The sequence below is a fragment of the Antedon mediterranea genome, chromosome 5 (genome assembly GCF_964355755.1).
Source record: "Antedon mediterranea chromosome 5, ecAntMedi1.1, whole genome shotgun sequence".
Lineage (NCBI taxonomy): Eukaryota > Metazoa > Echinodermata > Crinoidea > Comatulida > Antedonidae > Antedon > Antedon mediterranea.
This window is the reverse complement of record NC_092674.1, coordinates 30,304,422-30,328,293: the sequence shown is the minus strand read 5'-3', so window position 1 is coordinate 30,328,293 and position 23,872 is coordinate 30,304,422. Positions and strand designations below refer to the sequence as shown.

The 23,872-nt window shown below is 32.5% G+C and overlaps 1 protein-coding gene across 1 annotated transcript in view; it reads left to right on the top strand.

Annotated features, from left to right (window-relative positions):
• LOC140050387 (F-BAR and double SH3 domains protein 2-like) overlaps nucleotides 1–23,010 on the top strand; it is a 29,917-nt gene extending 6,907 nt beyond the window's left edge. The window contains exons 4-19 of the mRNA XM_072095552.1: nucleotides 429–514; nucleotides 10,977–11,121; nucleotides 12,449–12,585; nucleotides 13,184–13,376; nucleotides 14,367–14,489; nucleotides 14,856–14,951; nucleotides 16,066–16,215; nucleotides 16,402–16,555; nucleotides 16,904–17,004; nucleotides 17,433–17,558; nucleotides 17,876–17,959; nucleotides 18,174–18,366; nucleotides 18,745–18,953; nucleotides 19,750–19,876; nucleotides 20,242–20,345; nucleotides 21,476–23,010. Of these exons, the coding sequence (XP_071951653.1) occupies nucleotides 429–514; nucleotides 10,977–11,121; nucleotides 12,449–12,585; nucleotides 13,184–13,376; nucleotides 14,367–14,489; nucleotides 14,856–14,951; nucleotides 16,066–16,215; nucleotides 16,402–16,555; nucleotides 16,904–17,004; nucleotides 17,433–17,558; nucleotides 17,876–17,959; nucleotides 18,174–18,366; nucleotides 18,745–18,953; nucleotides 19,750–19,876; nucleotides 20,242–20,345; nucleotides 21,476–21,619 (2,172 nt within the window). The 3' untranslated portion in view covers nucleotides 21,620–23,010. The remainder of the gene's footprint in view (nucleotides 1–428; nucleotides 515–10,976; nucleotides 11,122–12,448; nucleotides 12,586–13,183; nucleotides 13,377–14,366; nucleotides 14,490–14,855; nucleotides 14,952–16,065; nucleotides 16,216–16,401; nucleotides 16,556–16,903; nucleotides 17,005–17,432; nucleotides 17,559–17,875; nucleotides 17,960–18,173; nucleotides 18,367–18,744; nucleotides 18,954–19,749; nucleotides 19,877–20,241; nucleotides 20,346–21,475) is intronic.
• Nucleotides 23,011–23,872: the final 862 nt, after the last annotated feature.

Genomic DNA, 23,872 nt, shown 5'->3' with positions numbered 1-23,872 from the left:
CTAAGGGGGTGTGTTATCAGTAAATCACTAAGGGGGTGTGTTATCAGTAAATCACTAAGGGGGTGTGTTATCAGTAAATCACTAAGGGGGTGTGTTATCAGTAAATCACTAAGGGGGTGTGTTATCAGTAAATCACTAAGGGGGTGTGTTATCAGTAAATCACTAAGGGGGTGTGTTATCAGTAAATCACTAAGGGGGTGTGTTATCAGTAAATCACTAAGGGGGTGTGTTTTCAGTAAATCACTAAGGGGGTGTGTTATCAGTAAATCACTAAGGGGGTGTGTTATCAGTAAATCACTAAGGGGGTGTGTTATCAGTAAATCTAGCAACAGATCAGCTAATAAGTCAAGATATGGGGAAGGTCTAGATAATAATTATTGCTTTAAAGTATTATGTGGTGTTTTAATTGAATTTCTTTATTTTTTTAGAGTTTACAGAAGTTAGTTGCACAGTTTCAACAGAAACGAGAAGGGGCAAAAGATGTTGAAATTTCAGATGAGAATAAAGAACACAGGTAAGTTGTGCTTATCATGCTTGAGATCAGGGAGGATTCAGTACCCAGTCGACCCGGACCCCTTCTAAATTTCACAAATTGTAATGCAAAGATTTATCAAATAAAGCTCAGTCCTTCATTTCACTACTTTTAGGCCCTGGGCCCCCTATTTCAAAATCCTGGATCTCTGCCACTGCAAATCACAAGATACAAGGTTCAATCCTGAACTAGTATGAGAGTTTTTTTTGTTTTTTTTACCATATTTAATGAGGGTGATCCATCCAGAAATTGCTGATTATTAGGGACCCTCAGAGGTTCACAAGACAAACATATACACAAGATGCTCTACATAAACAAAGTCTTATTACAAGTCTTTGAGAGTGGAGTTGTAATTTTGTCCTTACAGTAGAAAAAATTCTGACATGTGATGGAACTTGAACCCAGGACCCTTGGAGTGGTAGCCAAGCATCATAACCACTAAGCCACAACTCTACTCCCTTTTAGCATCAAATGAGACTTAAACTTTATATAAGCATGATATTTGTAATTTCGTTTCTGTAATTGGTGAGTTATTTGCTATTGGATGTGTATGAGAAATGAAATACTGGCTATGCCCAGAATAAATAAGGAACCTTTCTCATTTTATTGTAGATTCTCAAGTTCCACCATTTTTTATCAAATCTTTTAACCATAGACCCGTTCCTTAATAATTACTTTCTGTTGTGGCTGAATCAGTCGGTTATTTTTAGAATGACGTTCTATGAAACTAAGTTCCATGACTAAGCAAGGCCTTAAGATATGTTATAAGCAGGAGGTCCTTGTGTTTCAGACATGGAAAGCTTTGCTGTGGTTCCCCTTTAATCTTGGTCAGGCCTGCCATTCTTTGTGATACAAAGTTTTGTTTTTTATGACTTTTCCACAAATAGACGATGACAAACCTGTTACAGGATACTGAGACACTGTCACACACCGTCAAGGCATTTGAATGACCTCCTTATGGAAAGTTAGCCAACTACTCATCATGCATTCAACAAATTTCAGGATACATGCAAATGATCCTGTTTTTGTGCAATTCATAATGGTTTTTTTTTTGTGTGTATTTTGCCATCTTTCTTTCTAAAAGATATCCCTCACCCCCACTGTGGCACTCCTGTTCCTAACAGTACTGTATTTTTTATATAAAAAAAACGTTACTTTCAATCATCAAAAAGTGAATAAAATGGTAAAGAAATGGATAATAATTAATATTAATAATAATATTTTTACTTTTCCTATAGAATCCTTGACCCTTTAATCTGACACTTCTTCTGAATAAAACATAAACCAACGACATCAACACATCAACGTTTGTGTAGTAGCTAGTAGGCTTACATCAAACAGGATGTCATTCCATTGTGTTTATATAATATCGCCTTTTGTTATGTTAAACCAGTTAATTCCAACCTTAATGATTGAATTATAATTTTAAACTAGTAAATTCCATTGTAAAATGGTGAATTATTTTAAGCTTAGGTTAAACTTAGGAATATTGAGCAAGTACAGTGTGATACATATCAATTTGAAGGGTAAATAGAGAATCTGTCTTAGGATTTCCTATGTTGTGTCCTTGTTGGCATTCTGGAATATTATTAATTGGAAGGAAATCCCCACAATACCCTTCAATCTGTAAACTCTGCCATTCATGCTATCTGTTGGTACTACCCTGGTATGCCGGGGGGGGGTTGGGGTCATGTTCGGATCTGTAAACTCTGACATTCATTGGCTAACTGTATAGTAGCTGGTACTACCCTGGTATGGGGTTGGGGTCATAATTGAATACCAAGACAACACGATGATGTTTTGATATTATTAATACCGGTAGTTAGGAATATGAAAATAATACTGGTACTACTGTACGTTTCAAATTACGGAAACAAAGTAGTTGCCCCTAGTTTATAATATTCGACTAATTTTTTTAAAGCAGTTAATTATAAATAAATGATCAACTGTATTGCAGTGTGTGTACAGTGCTGTACCCTACCTACAAGTATCATTATTTATGGTGAGGAGAGGTGTAATTTGTTGTTTTGCAGATTGTTTCTATGTTATAACATACTGTAGGCCTAATGTAGCTTACCAATGTGTGCCTAACTGTAATGCTACAAACACTATCATGCAACCATTTCTATTTCCTGCCATTCTTTATCCACATGGTATATATATATACGTATATATAATTTAATTTTTTTTGAAAATCAAAACAAACACAGGAAGATCACCCTCAGGCTATTCAATTTATGAAATACAGTCTGAGTCATGTGTTATTGGATTTATTGAGTTTTCAACAAGAGAATAGATTTTTGAAGAATTGTTACATTACCAAAATCAAACCAGATATTCTTTATATCATCAAAAACTCACAAAAAAACCAATGAAAAAACGTTTCTGGCTCCATGAGTAGATTGATTTGGTTTGATTTAGAAAATAAAGCTGCATGGAAGGGAACCTAACAATAAAAGTTAAACATTATTGGAAAATCTTCCAAAGGTGACGTAAATTCACACTCTCCAATTTTCACCTCTTTAAATCAACATTCCACTCAAAAATCGTTGTTTACAAGGAACAATTAAATCTAACACTTTTACAAGTACATGACTTAGACTGTTGAATGTTCAAAGTCCAATTAAAAAACTGAATTGCTTGTGAAAGTTATGTCAAGGGTCATTTGTTTGATCAAGAATACTTCACAGAATCAATAATGTACTTAACTCCTTTATCAAAACTAATTTTTATGAGATCTGTAAAATATGTATATGATACAGTACTGTAACTAACAGTATAGTCAACTTTTAGTTTCTATTTAGTTATCCGCTTAGTAGCGGATAACTCCTTGTAACTGTATGAAATCATCTTTTTTTTTTAGTTATCCGCTTAGTAGCGGATAACTCCTTGTAACTGTATGAAATCATCTTTTTTTTTTTTTTTTTTTTCTGTATTATTCTTTCTTTCTGTCAATTTTGTGTCTCGCGTATCTCAAAAACTTGTAAACAAAACATTTTATAACTTTGTCAACATGTGGGCATTCACGTGAAATTGTGCACCTCCTATTGTGAATGACGTCAGAATTGCGCAACGTGATTTACGCGCGTTTTAACGAATTTCGCGTATTTAACATAGATCGAAAACCATATAGCAATTTAAATTGAAACTTAACAAAAGTTTAATTTATATCTTGCGCTAACTGACTGTGGAAAAAAAATGGCATGTTTCACAAGAAGTTACGCGCGCACGGGCGTTTAAAATTTCAAAATGCGAAAAAACAATTTCTAATCAACTTTCTACGCGTTTCATGTCATTTTGAGCATGTCAAAAATTCCCACGCGCGCGCATATTTTTACTCGCACGGTGCGCACGTAGCATTGAAAATACATTTTTTTCGCGTGATTCATGTTTTTCCAGCCTTTTCTGGTAATTTTACCAACTTTTGAACAATTTTGACCTAAAATTACGTCATACGGGCACATCCAATTGGATAATTTACGTGCGTTTTTGATGAAAAAGTTCAAAAATTTGTCAAAATTCGTCAAAATTATGCCTTTTTTTAAACATTCATAGATTCTAAACTACGAGGTGAACTTTTTTTAAATTATATATTCTGGAAGTTGATGAGTTGTAGATATGGAATCATGCATTAATATGGCTAATCGGACATTATAACGTCATCGTATGGCCACGCGAATATAAAATATAGGATTTTTATATCTTTCGTCATAGCGCATCACATTTAATAGAGCGCATCTCCACTTATCCGTTTTTTATTTTCACCCCGATTTTGATATTGTCTAGGTGAATGAACTATCTTTCGCATGAGTTAAAAATATTTTAATTTTTATGACGTCATCATGTCGAAAATTGCAAATAACGTGGGTCACTTATTTTCATCTTTACAGTAAATTTCAATCTGTTATAGCTCATCAGAATAAAAAGTGATAATCATGATTTAAACGTTTTCTGGAAGCTATGGGATTGTAGATACGAATTCATGTAAACATTTTGCCAATCGGATGTTGTGACGTCATCATATGGCCAGTTGAATAAAAAAAGTTGTATTTTCATATTTTGCGTAATAGTTCATCACATTTAAAAGGGTGCGCATCTATATTTTACGTATTCAAATTTCTTCTACACGTTAATATGTTGTTCCTAAGATAATTTCCTTCTGAAATTGCTATCTAAGTGTTTCATTTTGATACCGTCGCCATGTTAAAAATTGGAATAAATGGCGGGTCCCGTAATTTCACCTTTTCTACACTGTATGTAATATGTATGCAGATTATACTGTAGTGTTTGCATGTATACTATATGACACAAAATTGACAGAATTCAGCACTTACAGCATATCATATTCTTCAGTTCTTGTCATAATGCCATAATCTTTATCTGTGTGCAATATTCCAACGTATGACGTGCACGTGGTGTTTGTCGTGGTGCGGATAACTAACTCGTCAAAGTGACGAGTTTCATGTCTAGTTTTTTTTCTGTATTCTTCTTTCTTTCTGTCATTTTTGTGTCTCGCGTAACTCAAAAACGTGTAAACATAACATTTCATAACTTTGTCAACATGTGGGCATTTACGTGAAATTGTGCACCTCCTATTTTTGAATGACGTCAGAGTTGCGCAACATGACTTACGCGCGTTTTTCCGAATTTCGCGTATTTAACATAGATCGAAAACCATATAACAATTTAAATTGAAATTGAAAAAAAGTTTAAGTTATATCTTGCGCTAACTGACTATGGGGAAAAAATGGCATGTTTCACACGAAGTTACGCGCGCACGCGCGTTTAAAATTTCAAATTGCGAAAAATCAATTTCTAATCAACTTTCTACGCGTTTCATGTCATTTTAAGCATGTAAAAAATTCCCACGCGCGCGCTTTTTTTTACGCGCGCGGTGCGAACGTAGCGTTGAAAACAATTTTTCTCTAGTGATTTATGTTTTCAAGCCTTTTATAGTAATTTTACCAACTTTGAAACAATTTCGACTTCAAATTACGTCATACGGGCACGTCGAATTGGATAATTTATGTGCGTTTTTGAGGAAAAAGTTCAAAAATTTGTCAAAATTATACCTTTTTTTAAACAATCATAGATTCTAAACTACGAGGTGAACTTTGTTTAAATTACATATCCAGGAAGATGATAAGTTGTAGATAAGGAATCATGCATTGATATGGCAAACCGGACATTGTGACGTCATCGTATGGCCACGCGAATATAAAATATAGGATTTTTGTATCTTTCGTCATAGCGCATCTCATTTAATAGAGCGCCTCTCCACTTATCCGTATTCCATTTTAACCCAGATTTTGAAATTTTCTAGGTCAATCAACTATCTTACGCATGAGTAAAAATTTTTTTAATTTTTATGACGTCATTATGTCTAAAAATGTAAATAACGTGGGTCACTTATATTTATCTTTACAGTAAATTTTAATCTGTTATAGCTCATCAGAATAAAATGTGATAATCACGATTAAAACGTTTTCTGGAAGCTATTGGATTGTAGATACGAATTCATGTAAACATTTTGCCAATCGGATGTTGTGATGTCATCATATGGCCAGTTGAATAAAAAAAGACGTATATTCATATTTTGCGTAATAGTTCATCACATTTAAAAGGGTGCGCATCTATATTTTACGTATTCAAATTTCTTCTACACGTTAATATGTTGTTCCTGAGATAATTTCCTTCTGAAATTGCTATCTAAGTGTTTCATTTTGATACCGTCGCCATGTTAAAAATTGGAATAAATGGCGGGTCCCGTAATTTCACCTATTCTACACTGTATGTAATATGTATACAGATTATACTGTTTGCATGTATATACTATATGACACAAAATTGACAGAATTCAGCACTAACAGCATATCATATTCTTCAGTTCTTGTCATAATGCCATAATCTTTTAATATCTGTGTGCAATATTCCAACGTATGACGTGCACGTGGCGTTTGTCGTGGTGCGGATAACTAACTCGTCAATGTGACGAGTTTCATGTCTAGTTTTTTTTTTTTTTTTTTTTTCTGTATTATTCTTTCTTTCTGTCAATTTTGTGTCTCGCGTATCTCAAAAACTTGTAAACAAAACATTTTATAACTTTGTCAACATGTGGGCATTCACGTGAAATTGTGCACCTCCTATTGTGAATGACGTCAGAATTGCGCAACGTGATTTACGCGCATTTTAACGAATTTCGCGTATTTAACATAGATCGAAAACCATATAGCAATTTAAATTGAAATTTAACAAAAGTTTAATTTATATCTTGCGCTAACTGACTGTGGAAAAAAAATGGCATGTTTCACAAGAAGTTACGCGCGCACGGGCGTTTAAAATTTCAAAATGCGAAAAATCAATTTCTAATCAACTTTCTACGCGTTTCATGTCATTTTGAGCATGTCAAAAATTCCCACGCGCGCGCATATTTTTACTCGCAGGGTGCGCACGTAGCGTTGAAAATAAATTTTTTTCGCGTGATTCATGTTTTTCCAGCCTTTTCTGGTAATTTTACCAACTTTTGAACAATTTTGACCTAAAATTACGTCATACGGGCACATCCAATTGGATAATTTACGTGCGTTTTTGATGGAAAAGTTAAAAAATTTGTCAAAATTCGTCAAAATTATGCCTTTTTTTAAACATTCATAGATTCTAAACTACGAGGTGAACTTTTTTTAAATTATATATTCTGGAAGTTGATGAGTTGTAGATATGGAATCATGCATTAATATGGCTAATCGGACATTATAACGTCATCGTATGGCCACGCGAATATAAAATATAAGATTTTTATATCTTTCGTCATAGCGCATCACATTTAATAGAGCGCATCTCCACTTATCCGTTTTTTATTTTCACCCCGATTTTGATATTCTCTAGGTGAATGAACTATCTTTCGCATGAGTTAAAAATATTTTAATTTTTATGACGTCATCATGTCGAAAATTGTAAATAACGTGGGTCACTTATTTTCATCTTTACAGTAAATTTCAATCTGTTATAGCTCATCAGAATAAAAAGTGATAATCATGATTAAAACGTTTTCTGGAAGCTATGGGATTGTAGATACGAATTCATGTAAACATTTTGCCAATCGGATGTTGTGACGTCATCATATGGCCAGTTGAATAAAAAAAGTTGTATTTTCATATTTTGCGTAATAGTTCATCACATTTACAAGGGTGCGCATCTATATTTTACGTATTCAAATTTCTTCTACACGTTAATATGTTGTTCCTAAGATAATTTCCTTCTGAAATTGCTATCTAAGTGTTTCATTTTGATACCGTCGCCATGTTAAAAATTGGAATAAATGGCGGATCCCGTAATTTCACCTATTCTACACTGTATGTAATATGTATACAGATTATACTGCAGTGTTTGCATGTATACTATATGACACAAAATTGACAGAATTCAGCACTAACAGCATATCATATTCTTCAGTTCTTGTCATAATGCCATAATCTTTATCTGTGTGGAATATTCCAACGTATGACGTGCATGTGGCGTTTGTCGTGGTGCGGATAACTAACTCGTCAAAGTGACGAGTTTCATGTCTAGTACTTCTTTCTTTCTGTCATTTTTGTGCGTCGCGTTTCTCTAAAACGTGTACACAGAACATATCGTAACTTTGTCAACATATCGACATTTACGTGAACTTGTGCACCTCCTATTTTTGAATGACGTCAGAGTTGCGCAACGTGACTTACGTGCGATTTTATGAATTTCAATGATTGATCATAGACTAAAAACCAAACATAATTTTGTTTTGAAACTTTGTGAAAATTTAAGTCATATCAAGCGCAAACTTTCTATGGATTAAAAATAGCATGTTTCACAAAAAGTTACGCGCGCACGCGCGTTTAAAATTTTAACGTGCGAAATATAAACTTCTAATCAACTTTCTATGCGTTTCATGTCATTTTGAGCATGTCAAAAATTCCCACGCGCGCGAACATTTTTACGCACGCGATGCACACGTAGCGTTAAAAACATATTTTTTTCGCGTGATTTATGTTTTTTTAGCCTTTTCTAGTAATGTTACCAAATTTTAAACAATTTCGACTTAAAATTACGTCATACGAGCACGTCGAATTAGATAATTTGTACGCGTTTTTGGTGAAAAAGTTCAAAAATTCGTCAAAATTATGCCTATTTTTAAACAGTCATAGATTCTAAACTACATGGAGACCTTTTTTTTAATTACATATTCTGGAAGTTGATGAGTTGTAGATATCGGATCATGCATTAATATGGCTAACCGGACATAGTGACGTCATCGTATGGCCACGCGAATATAAAATATAGGATTTTTGTCTCTTTCGTCATAGCTCATCACATTTAATAGAGCGCATCTCCACTTATTCGTTGTCCATTTTCATTCCGATTTTAATATATTCTAGATCTATCAACTATCTTTTGCATGAATTAAAACTTTTTTAATTTTTTTAACGTCATCATGCCTAAATATTTAAATTACGTTGGTCATTAATTTCATCTTTACAGTAAATTTTAATCTGTTATGCCTCGTAAGAATAAAATGTGATAATCACAATTAAAACGTTTTCAGGAAGCTATTGTATTGTAGATACAAAATAATGTGTAAATTGTGCCAATTGAATGTTGTGACGTCATCATATGGCCAGTTAAATAAAAAAAGTCGTATTTTCATCTTTTGCATTATATTTCATTACATTTAAAAGAGCGCGCATCAATATTTCACGTATTCAAATTTCTTCTACACATTAATACGTTGTTGCTGAGATAATTTCATTCAGAAATTTCTACTTTTACATTTCATTTTGAAATCGTCAAGATGTTAAAAATTACAATAAAATACGGGTCCCGTAATTTCACCTATTTTACACTGTTTGTGATATGTATACAGATTGTACTGTGTATACTATATGACACAAAATAACAGAATTCAGAAATAACAACATATCATATTCTTCAGTTCAAGTCATAATGCCTTAATATTTTTCTGTGTGCAATATTCTAACGTATGACGTGCACGTGGCGTTTGTCGAGCGGATAACTAACTCGTCAATGTGACGAGTTTCATGTCTAGTTAGTATTTAGTATACCAGGTACGTTTAAAAAACAAATACAGTATGTAAGTTTCAACAATTCAAAGAAACAACATTAAAGATGTGATATTGTCCCCAAAACATTAAAAATGAAGATTAAATAAAATCAGACTTTGAATAACATTTCGCAGTTTTAATATATTAATAAAGTTAATAACTTCAGAAAAGAAAACTTTAAAAAATAATGATTTTTAAACAGTTTGATATTTAACAAAAACCCATTGAATTCCAATTATTTTGAAATTGTTTTGCTTTATTTAATTACAGTTTTTTTCAGGTGATTTTTTTTTTCGATCCATTTTTTGGTCAAAGTGAATTGAACTATTTTACAGTATGACATTAAAATGGCATTTTCAATAAAAACATTAAAAACAAAATTTGTTTTTTCATGGGGACAATATTTTTAAGAAATTAGATGCTTTTAACAAACTGGTTAACATTTTACACATACTGTAATATAGATACGTCAGCATTGTATACTACAGCTATTATCTGTACAATAAAATATTGCATTTCTCTCATCAAACTTTATACATCCTGATGAGACAGAAGATGAAAACAGGAAGTCCAATAAAATTTGAAATGGGAGTCTATTTACCTACTGAATTCACATGATTTATAAACAGATGTTTATATGCTGGTAATATACATAGATATCACATGCTTTAGTACTGTAAATGATATTAAGTAAATTAATAATAAACTTGACATACTGTTATTTTCATATCAAGGTATATTGTTTATATTCCATTTGCCAGAAATTTCCCATGAACACCAAGAACATTTTATAAATGTTCATGATTACTGGAAACTGTCCAAATCACCATGATTACAGGGGAAATAATCATAATTTCCTCATTCATTACAAATAAATAAATGTTCATGTCAGACATAAATTTTAATAATAATAATGTATTTAATGCCTTAATTCCTAGTTTGCAATCTTTTATGTTTGAGTATTTTGTACTGATTGTCCATTTTCTAAATTTTGATTAGTATCAAGTTACCGTGACAACTCACAGCTAGGTAAATTCCCTTTCTCTTACCTCAACCTGTCTGGTATGTTGTCCTCAGGGTGAATTAACATTTTTAAGACCTGATTTTCAGTACTATTTTTATATGTGATGAGTTTCTTTTGGAAGTGGTTAAGAACAATTAAATTAGACAAAGGTTGTTCTTCCAATATAATATAATTATTATTATTATATAATAAAAAAATTAATTGATTTTGAACAAATTAACTATGTAAATTGTAGTAACCGGCAAACTGTAAGTAATACTAATAGTCTTATATATTAAGGTTTTATCAATAATAAAATTAATATAATCTCTGTATTTTTCCACAGATCAATTGCAACAGTATGGAAAAACCTGTTGAATGAAATGGACAAGGTTGCCAGGTTACGACTGACCTCCGCAGACACATACAGTTCACAAGTTGCAGAAAGGGCAAAGGTTGAGAGGTTGGCAAAAGTACAGAGAATGAAACGGGTAATTTTTCACCAAAAAAAAATATTATTTTATAATTGATAAACCAAACTTTACTGGAAATGACTGAATATTTTTCCTGAATGCAAGTCATATGTTATCTCATTTGATCAAAATTGGTCAAGAAATGTGAAAATTAATAATTTAGTTAATAACTAATATGTAATGACCACAAGTTTCATTCTTAGTCTTCAATAAGTTTATTTTGTCAAACCATTTTGTTTATATCGTCATGTGTGGTTGGCTGATACACTGACGTGAATTTGAACATTAAGATTTTTATCATGTCGTAATTAATCCTTGAAAACGATTTTCTAATAATCTAACGACGTCTCTAATATTTTACTCCTACGGTTAAATCGTCACAGTCACTTGTTATTATTTCAATAACTTTGGAAGTTACATAGTTAAAATCAACAATTGAATTGAGTAACTTTAGGTGTAAAGGATTTCCCTGTGGTCTAGTCATTATCAATGAATGGCCCTGTACTATCCAATACCAGTTTACACGTCACTGACTTTTCTATAACAATGTTGATTATATCTGGGTAGTGTGCCTTGTAGTGCCGAGGTTTTGTTTTGAAACCAGCCACTGTGACAAAATGGGTTAAGGTCGTGTCACTAGGAGTAGGATGGTTCCGGTTTAAATTGTGAATAGTTTTCACAGAAATTTTGTTGTGGTTGATTTTAATATTTCTTACATAAAAAAGTTATAGAATAAACAAATGAGCCTATAATTAATGTAAACAAACTGTAATGTCTTCTTAGGGCATGTACCAAGTTCTTAGGATAAAATTATACCAATATTGGTGTCTTCTCTCCCATCACTTACACTGTAACCCTAACCATCAGTTATATATATATATATAAACTTCCTAAATGCTGTAAATCCAAATTATTATATTATGGGTACAGATTCTGTTAGTTTATGTACAGTATGAAGAGACATTGTCTGTCCGACACGAATGTCAAAAGGATCCTTTAATAGAGGTCATACCATCGCTACAGTCTTTATCTCGTAACAACTCTATGTTTTAAGCTTAAAATGATCAGTTAAAAGTTCTTAATAACATCCAGCCCAACTAAATATATAGCATACTGTAGCCATGAATTACTGCAGTGGCTACATTGTATTTACTCTTAAAACCTGTTTATGGAATTATTTTATCATTTTGTCTGAGAAATCAAACTGTACACACTGTTTATTTCGGTGACTGTCTCATAATCTTCTACATGGAAATAAACTAAAATCATTATTGCAGTAAAAAATGTAGTTACTGCAGTAACTGCAGTAGAGTAAATTTGATATGATCGTTTTGAATTTGTATAGGTTGAGGAAATTATTAGTTTGAACCATGAAGAGATGTATAGTTCAGTTCATGAGATGACGAAAGCAAAGAAGAGTTATGTAGAAGTTGAAAGGATAGCACAAGAAGTTAAGGAAAAGGCACTTGAAGCTGAAAATAGGTAGGTTATCAGGTTTAAAGATGTATTGTCCCCCAGAAAAAATTAATTTGTTGTTGAACATGTCATTTTAATGTCACATATTATTATTAGTCATTCACTTTGACCAAAAATTGGATCAGAAAAAGATTGAATTATCTAAAATTTAAAGCAAAAAATAATCAAATTGGCTGCCAGCCAATGGGTTTTTGGTTGAATTTAACTGTTTATGTTGTCATTTTATAAGTTAAAACATAATTTTTTCAGGATTTTTTTTTTTTACGGAAATGATTAACTTTGTTAAAACTACAAAACGGCCTTTTCAAAGTACTGTATGATTAAATCTTCATTTTTAACAATACATCTTTAACAACCATTAACAAATCATGAATCTCTCAAACATCTAATGTACTTTTAATTGATATGAATTATGGATGAGATGAGAATCTTTGAAAGACTTTGAGCATTGAAACTCAAATTATTTATTATTTATTGCAAGATTAACAAACAATTACAAAATGTTCAATTTGTATACTGTAATATAAAAACCAAAAACAGTATAATTATATTATATTTAATAAAGATGAATTTGAAATGTTATTATTTTTGTTTTAATTTCAAGATTGAAGAAAGGAACAGTTAGATTCTACCAATCTCGTTCAAATCTGGAGAAGACATGTGCCAAGCTGACAAGTCGAAGTGACGCCTGCGAGAAACGTTCGTGCCATGCACGTAACGAGTACCTGTTGGCGCTAGGTGCGGCCAATGCCCACCAGGTTAGGTATCACACCATTGACCTCAAAGAGCTGTTGAATGTAAGTGAAGTAAACTGGGTTTCTGTCTTTCTACTGTCTACTCTTGTTTAGATTCCACAGGCTGAACTTTTCTGGTAATAATATCTAAACAGACATTACCTGAAATGTTTTATAGCTTCAATGAAATAGACAACAGATTGAACACATCATGTTTTGTGTGGGTAACTTTGACAATTTAAAATTAAGTATCACACGGTTGACCTAAAGAGCTCTTGAATGTAATTTTAAATGAAGTCAAGCAGAAGTCCTGTCTCCCATTCTTCTGTCTACAGTAGTTTCAACTTTACAAATTAATGACGAAGAATTTTAAAGTTTGTATTGAATTTTGTACAATGCTATAACAGGGCTATACTACTTCTTTATTATTTGCTATACATGGGACTACTATTATAGCTTTATTATAAGCAGCTTTTCTTGTACGCATTGCGTCTAAAATAGTCTTCCTGAGATTAAGAATTCAATCTGTTGCCTGTTAATGCATTCAAAGTTTTCCTGATTTAATTACATTGCCATCTTTTGACCTCAGAACAAAATCTACTTATTTTGTATTGTGGGAGTTGTATGCTAAAGTGTATGATGCACATTTAAGTGCTCCTTAAGGCTTAATTAAGCCGATCGGGGAGATATTAGGGACATGTTTTTGTTAACATTACATCTAATTTTAAAAGTAGTTTGTCTGCTATGTTGGTTTTAGTAGTTGAATTATTAAATTATTATTGTATTCAAGATGGGTTTTGTTATGTTTATTTGTTTCATTATTTTTTAAATTGACAAAATAAATGAAATTAAATACTGCATGGCCCATGTGCATTTAACAACAAAACCAGTGGAAGGGGGTTACCCAGGTGTACTGATCGATCTCCGAGCTTGTGTAGCAGTCGTGGTCCCTTGATGGCCTACAGTAATTGAGGATAAATATTATATTGAACGAAACAAACAAATAAGCTTTTTCCAGCTTTTTTTACAATCATTTGATTTCTATTTTCACAGACATTAGACGGTGACTTCTACAAGAAAATTAAAAATTACTTGTCAATTTTAAGCACAACAGAGGTAGAAACAAACGTATTTAGTAGGACTTGCTTTGAGAAAGTGTTAGCTGAGTCAGAGATGGTAAGAGAAATTGAAAAAAAAATAACTATTAAGAACTAATGTACATATTATTTAGATTAGTTGTCGCTGATTGCCTTTGTTAATATAGTATAATCTGTAATTTCCTTCTTTCGTATGATTGTATCACATTAATGATATCAACTATGCATGTATGATTGTATCACATTAATGATATCAACTATGCATGTATGATTGTATCACATTTATGATATCAACTAAGCGTGTAGCCAGACAGGGTTCATGATTCAACAAACCCCATTTCCCTTTTTAAGCTAGAGACCAGTCATGACAAATAGCCTAGCCTAGATTATGATGATGAAAGAAAAGAAAATTGTTATGAAGTTGACATTCTTTTTTTTTTTTCAGATTGCCCGTGAATATCAACTCAAAATATTTCTACAAGACAACCTTGTCTTCACAAAAATGCTACAGTATCACTTTGATCCTGTTGAGAATGATAACGTAGGTATTCTAGTCGTCACTGACCTCGTGGAGGGGGTCAACTGTATATGTGACCAAACTCTTTACATTAGTGTACCCGTTTTGTGTGGTACACTAATTGCAAAGTAAATCAGATCTGTCTTTTAGAAAACAGTCGATTGTGATTTACTTATTGTTTTTGAATGTCTGTAGTGGTTGGTTTGATCAAGGCGTTCTTGTCTGTAAATAATTTCAATAGCTAGTTTTCTAATGTTTACTCTCAACAGCATGTATTTCACTAGCATTAACCAATATTTGGAAACACAATTGCTATCTTGAAATGAGTATATGTATGTTTATTACATGGAACATACACAGTACAATATGATATCATCATTACCACAGTCAGTGGGTGAAATTCAGATCATCATATCATCATCACCACTATCATATCATCATCATTTTCAACATTATTATTATCAGTTTAGGCCTATTGTTGGTGTTAGACAGACAAAAAACAATACTTTATTATATAACATTACTGTGCTATAACATGCAAGTGGTGCATTGTAATCTTGTGTTAGATTATCAAGCATGCCATTTGTGAATGCATTGTGGAGAATACTCAATTAGTATTGTTATTTTAACATTATAATGTGCTACTTTTATTGTTGTCTTTGTCATCCCAATAATAATAATAAATATAATAATAGTATGTTCAATTTATATAGCGATCATTGCTCATGCCGCTGTGGACACATTCCATTTCAACTACATGCTTCTCCTCTAAGGATCATGTCATGTCAGTGTTGCCAATTCTAGTACTCATTTGTCTGTCCACGACAGTGGATGTGTGAGCTAGTACACCGGAGTATCCCCCTACTCATCTCGAAAGATGTGCTAGGTTCTTAAAGTGCACACAAGCATTTGTGTACACTGGACCTACGATTTATAGTCCTTATCCGAGAAGACTTGTTCTATAACCAGGACTATGGAGCGAGTGAGCCTCAAACCCTTGCCGATGTTATGGCTACGTAATTAGGATTCCACGGTCTTAACCACTCGGCCACTGACCACTCGGCCACTGACCACTCGGCCACTGACTAATACATATTACATTGGAAGGTAGAAGTATTTTACGTTTCTCCTTCTTTAGATTGATTCGGTCGTAATCGATGAAATGGAAGCGTTGTATTTGGATCGGGAAGCAAGGAAATGGGCAACGAATGTAGCGAGGGACTCCAAGACGATAGAGGATATTACAAAAATGATAGAAAACATCAAGAGAATTGATGGAGCACAAAAGGTAACGCAGTGTATTTGTATGGGAGCAAAAACCTTGTGTTGATGTAAATGATTTGATGTGTACTTGAGGGTATGATGAAAGTGGATGAGAGTATCTAAAATGCCACTTGAGTATTCTTTAAAAAACAACTTTTCTAACACATGTTTTGATTTTTGTGGAATAAATTTTTTTTTCTTATTAAATTAGGATTTGTCGAGAAAAGGTTCATCAGAAAGTGTCACAATTACGAACAATAAAGATGGTTTATGGAAATTGAATGATTTAAAAGAAGCACTAAGAAAAGCAGAGACATCAAAAGTGAAAGCGGAGGCTAAACTAGAAATATTACGAGCTGCTGGAGGTGAGTTTACTCAAATCAGAGGCAGACCCATGAGGTATCTTTGGTCACACACTCCCCCCTTTAACAGCTAGACCCATGAGGTATCGTTGGTCACACACTCCCCCTTTGACAGCTAGACCCATGAGGTATCTTTGGTCACACACTCCCCTCTTTGACAGCTAGACCCATGAGGTATCTTTGGTCACACACTCCCCCCTTTGACAGCTAAAATCAAATATCTATTTCTGACAGACTATACATTTAATTATGTTCGTAGTGCCATTTTTTTTTATTGTACTCAATGATGCATAATTGTACATTTACATTGTACATACACTTAACATTGTTGATTATTATCTATGCTTTCAGTGGATGTTGACCAGTGGTTAAACAGCGCATATGAAGCGTTAACAAAGGAGGCTGAAGCAGAGGCCCAGGCCAGACTGCAGAGCATAACAAGTAGTCCAGGGGTAAGCTACAAAACCAGTGTTATAGCCTCTTTTTATTCTATAGAGTAATTCTGAACAATATTCATCATAGATGTACTAGATTACCAAACTTAAGATGTGTTCCCACATATTTCTTACTCAATATGAGTGTGACAGATTGCCCAATCATATTTTCAGAAGTTCCATCCTTGCTCTATCATGTATCACAACGACACATTAATTCTGCGCATCATATCACGTCTCTGGTGTATTTTTCCTGGTGTAATCGTATCCTTATATGCATAATGTACCAACAGGCATAAAATACTGTTATTTGTCGGTATTATTTTCATGAAATATGTTTCATGTGACTATGTTTTAAAACCAAAATCCAATTAATTTCTTTAGTTTGAGGCAACCAATACAAGATGGCAAATAGTTTCATTTGTTTATTTTTTTTGCAATTTTAGATGGATTCTACATTTGACGACAGTTATGTGACAAACAACAATGATTCACAGCACAGTCGGACGTCAAGTCTACTCGCACACGATGGCCCCAAGTCATTCAGGTGTTCTGCTCTCTATACATACGAGGTATGCAATGCAAAAAGTGCTTTTGTTAAAACTAGTTACACATTTTTTTTTCTGATTTAAAAAAGAAAAATAAATACAGTAAATCAATAAAATATATTTTTTTTGCTTGTAGAAAATTTTAAATCTTTATAAGTAATACATTTTAAATCTTTATAAATAATAAATTTTAAATCTTTATAAATAATAAATTTTAAATCTTTATAAATAATAAATTTTAAATCTTTATAAATAATAAATTTTAAATCTTTATAAATAATAAATTTTAAATCTTTTGATCTTTTCTTAAAATATTAAACAGCTATTGCATTTTTTTTCAGGCTCAGAGGGACGATGAATTGACGATTCATGAGGCAGAAAAATTAGAAGTACTGGAAGATTCAGAAGGAGACGGCTGGATTAAGGTCAGAGGTCAACATTTTACTAGCTGATATTTTCAACTTATTTTCACCTTCAATATGAGACCACCAATATACGAGAGAATACCGAGAATCTATTTGTTTTTTTAATCTCAAATATTACTTTCACTTTCTGAGTAAAGTAGATAAAAACAAAATAAACATGGTTTCACTTTCCATAGTTTTCTTGACAACAAACACAATGTATTTCCTTTTTTAGGCTAAAAATGCTGAAGGTGCAATAGGTTATATCCCAGAGACGTATATTCTTAAAGATACTCACTCTACAGATCAACCCAAAGACGATTACTCTATATCATCATCAGCGCACATTGTACCATCATCGTCATCATCATCACTGGCTGCCGATAGTGAAGTGCTGGGTATTACCCATAATACATCAAAACAAAGAGGTATGCATAAATAGCATTTATGATTATAATATTCATGTAGTGAATTTGTGAGAGATGGAGATAAAGATGTAATATATGTCACATATCAATAGTTTTGGACAGAAATCAGAAGGGATATATATAACAGATACACTAGTTTCTCCCAAAAACAACATACAATGTGACAAGGAATGCTAGAATAGAAAACTAGTGGCACAAAGGCATACAAGTAAAATATAAGTGTGTGATGGAGGCCAAAATAAATTCAAGAACAAACTTTACGGTATGGTCACTAGTAATTCACAACCTGAGATTGTTATTGTTACAAAGATAATACAAAGATCATTTTAATGGTTTTATTACGATAAATTCTTTATCTAAATAATAATATTTTCATAGTGTGCATGGCAAAAGCAGTATTTGACTATACAGGGGAGAGTTCAGAGGAGCTATCGTTTCAAGAGGGCGATATTATCAAAATCATACGGAAGGACGAGAATGGTGTAGATGATGGTTTCTGGGAAGGAGAGTGCAATGGACATGTTGGAGTGTTTCCATCACTACTGGTTGAAGAGATTGGCGGGTCAGATGACTCACAGTCATCAGAGGTCAGATATTTTATTAAAACCTTCATTGTTTTATACCACTTTCACATACACACAATTGTATTTTAACACATCATGTGGGTGTTGATCCATGTGTGTTTAAACTCCAGAGTTTTTCTCAGCAATGTCAAAGGGGTAGTAGTATACATACTGTAAGTTTATTATTATCAGTGGTATTTATAAAAGAAATATGAAGATTTGCATTTTTACAGATCTTGTTTTATTTAATGCTTGATTAAAACCGTAGAAAAAAGTAAAACCACCAGTACCAAAGAGAAAAAATCTACCAAAACCACAAAACAAAGCACCAACATGGCAGTATGAACAGATTGATGATGATCTGCCAGAAAAAGAGAAAAATGAACGACCCTTGTCCATTGACATCTATGACTACCCAGACGACGTACGTGACAAATCCCCTTCAATGCCGGAAAGTTCTCCAATACCTCCCAAGAGGAACATTGAACCCCAATATGGGGTGGTCTCAAACCCTAAAGAAACAAAAGACAAAAAAAGACAAAAGAAAAACCAGGATAATGAAAGAAAAGAAGACACAAAGGTCATATGCATATGCATGACTGCAATTTGCATATGCATGAATTCAATATGAATATGCATATATTGATATAAATATGCATGTCAGTCCTTGCTTCACTGAATGTTGGAATGAATTTCTCTTCTTTGCCTAAACCTCTTTATAATACAATAGGTTAATGAACTTGTTGTAATATTTATTAATTTTTTTTATAGCTGAATATATAATATTTCTATTCAAATGATTTAATTTACCATTTTGCAGAGTCCTGAGCCGATATTTTCGCCACCAGGATTTGAACCTCCTAACCTACCGTTACCACCGTCGCCGTTACTTCCACAAGAAGTTCCAAACGCCATCTACACCGAGATTGACCATTCTTCCACCACAGGTACATTTTTAATTTTTTTTAAATTTCATATACAACAGAGAGCAAAAACTCGCCAATTACAGGATGGATAAACTATTTTATAATTTATCACGCTTATAAACTTAGTTTCATTTGAGGCTTAGGGAGTGGAGTTGAAAGAGTTGTGAGTTACAACCCTGGCACTAGTTCATGATTGGACCTTGGGATTAGAAGGCAAGCATGTTTAAACCACCAAGCTACAAAGGTCATATACATACCCATTATTAGCTTCACATGGTTTTAAAATATTTGATCCCTGAATATTGACCATGCTCTATGTAGTGAATAATTTGTGTATTTACAATAAGTAAGATATCTGATGTATAATGTTTCTTTTCTTTTGTCAGATTCGGTTGAAAGTTCTAGTCCACCATTTGCAAGCCCTCCAAGTTTTTATCCTCCTCAGATGCCTACAAAAAGTGTTGCTCCTAAGAAGGTTCTCCTTAAACCGGTAAGATATAAAAAGAAGATTATGTGTTTGTGCAACTGTGTCATAATGTTTTGGCTCTTTCTTTGGTTATGATGGTGAAACAAATCTTATAATGGTTAGACAGCCGCACATCCTTCAGGAGGAGGTTTCCTGCTTTTGTGACTTCTGTGCCGGCATGAATAAATGAATAAAATAAAAAATATATTTTTTTTTTTAAATAAAATAAAAAAAATTCTTATGCTACCCTTTAGAATCAAAGTAGAACAATTTTGTTTACAGTTTTTTGCATAGTTTAGATGATACTAGTGTTGTAATAATGATAATGATATGGAAGATTATTTCTTTATATTATGCATGATATAAAGTGTAAATCGAATCATATTGGTGGATACCAATGCAGATGCATGGTAATTGATTGATACCAATGCAGATGCATGGTAATTGATTGATACCAATACAGATGCATGGTAATTGATTGATACCAATGCAGATGCATGGTAATTGATATTGATACCAATGCAGATGCATGGTAATTGATTGATACCAATGCAGATGCATGGTAATTGATTGATACCAATGCAGATGCATGGTAATTGATTGATACCAATGCAGATGCATGGTAATTGATTGATACCAATGCAGATGCATGGTAATTGATTGATACCAATGCAGATGCATGGTAATTGATTGATACCAATGCAGATGCATGGTAATTGATTGATACCAATGCAGATGCATGGTAATTGATTGATACCAATGCAGATGCATGGTAATTGATTGATACCAATGCAGATGCATGGTAATTGATTGATACCAATGCAGATGCATGGTAATTGATTGATACCAATGCAGATGCATGGTAATTGATTGATACAAATGCAGATGCATGGTAATTGATTGATACCAATGCAGATGCATGGTAATTGATTGATACCAATGCAGATGCATGGTAATTGATTGATACCAATGCAGATGCATGGTAATTGATTTATACCAATGCAGATGCATGGTAATTGATTGATACCAATGCAGATGCATGGTAATTGATTGATACCAATGCAGATGCATGGTAATTGATTGATACCAATGCAGATGCATGGTAATTGATTGATACCAAGACAGAATAGTTTATGTGTCCTTCTATCTTGTAGGCCAGAGCTGCACCACCGCCACCAAAAGCGAAGAAACAAAACAGTGTTGAATCTCCTCCACCACCCCCACCAGTGTCACCCCCCATCATGGACAATGAATACTTCCCCCCTCCCCCTATGGAAATGCTATATGACCAGGTATGAACGAATCTTCAAGTTGCATCGGAATGACGTTCCCATCCATCATGTTTGATTGTAGAAAGAGTATGGTGGATTTTATCTAACCTAAAGTGTACTGTGCTTCCCACACCACAAAAAGAGTTCTGAGACATAATCATATCATTTTACATTGCGTCTATTCGGACAACTTATTGCTTTCATAATTTTTTAAAGCACAAGATACTCATTAAATATATATATATTTTATAGCACTTTTTCTGAATAGATGTACAACATTGCAAATCTTTGAAGTTGTAAATTGTATATAAATTATTACAATTGTGTAAGATTTTGATTATTATTGATTGACATTAATAAATTATTGATTGACATTGATTAATATTGATTAACTTTGATTTACATTGATTACCATTTTTTAATATTATAGACATTGATGAATTATTGATTGACATTGATTAATTATTGATTGACAGTGATTAATTATTGATTGACATTGATTAATATTGATTAACTTTGATTTACATTGATTACCATTTTTTAATATTGATTGACATTAATGAATTATTGATTGACATTGATTAATTATTGATTGACATTGATTAATTATTGATTAACATTGGTTAATATTTATTAACATTGATTAATATTTATTAATATTGAGTAACATTGATTAATATTGATTGAAATTGAATATTATTGATTAATATTTATTAATATTGATTACTATTTAAATTGTATATAATGCTATAGTATATTTTTTTGTTTGATAAGAAAACCATGAGCAAAGATTGAGATGTTTGTATACAAATTGTTTATTGACAGCTGTTTTTAAGAAGTAAAATTAGGTTGAATATAAGTACAAATTTGAATATTTTCTTTATGATATGACAAATTTAAAATTTAGGCAATTGTAATTTGACTACAGTACTGTATATTTAAATTATGACATTTTGTATGAGAGACTGAATTGTGACTAAACAATTGTGAATTAGAAAATAATGACAATCAATCACAGGTTCCATATAACGATTGGCTCATTGGTACTTATCTAACAACTAACTAAGTTGTTAGTTTGAGCAGGTTTGAGCAACCTGATTGGCCCATGATGTAAACTATAGAGTACACTGCACTGAAATTTTAAATAATATGTTTCTCATGTTTAAATTTATCTTAAACTTTTAATATATATAGTACTGCCTTCAGATAATGTTTGTAAATTTCAACAACTGTGTCTACTCTGGGAGGATGTATGTCATAAACTTCCCAAACACTGTATATCCATATAGTTCTATTAGATGGGTACAGAGTCTGGCAGTTCAGGCTCGCTTTTAAGATCTTTAAAAAAACCACCGTGAATACCAATTAATGTCTTCCAAATCTACTAAACCAAAAAAAAAAAAAAAAAAATTGTTAAACTGGAAAACTAAAAATATAAATAATTTTAATTTTACACCATACGTCCATTTTGTGTGCTGTTATAGATACATTACTTTTATACACTAAATATAAATATGTGTTAATTCTGTAAATTCATGGATATTATGCCATATATGGTAGTTAATCTTTGGTGCTAAGGAGTATGTGATTTATTTGGGTTTCATATTATTTTTGATATGTTTGTATTAAGCTTTGTCTACAATATCAAACTTTATGTAACAAAAGAAATGTGATGTTCCCATATATGGACATGCTGATGTCATATCACTACCATATTTGGGAATATCACTACCATATTTGGGCACATCACACTTATTTTGTCAAACTAGTTTGTAGACAGAGCTTTAAAACAATATTGCTAATAATACATTATGTTGCATAACAATATTGCAACACTTGGAGAGTTTTATTGTGTTTATTTTTAAAGTCCCCCCCCCCCCCATACCTAGGCAAATTCTTAATCTCATAACAGTAATTGAAAATGCAAATGGGTGTATATATTAGTTTTGACCCGTACATATTATCCTTACACTTTGACTGTTACTTGAACAAGAAAAGATTAAATTGAGCTGCAATTAAAAAGTGTATCGAAACAGAATAGAGATCTTTGTCATACAGTGTGTGAATATACTATGCAGACGTCAAGTAAAATATTTTGTGCATGCACAGAAGGTCACAAGAGGTCACTATTCCTCCATAGTTTATTAACAATAATATTTTAAATTTCATCAAAATAGAAAAGTTAAGAAACATATAGTAGAGTTAGGTTATAACAAAACAATTTTAAGAGCCAAACAAAGTTGATCATTATGTATGGTATGGTATAGTGATCATTTGTAA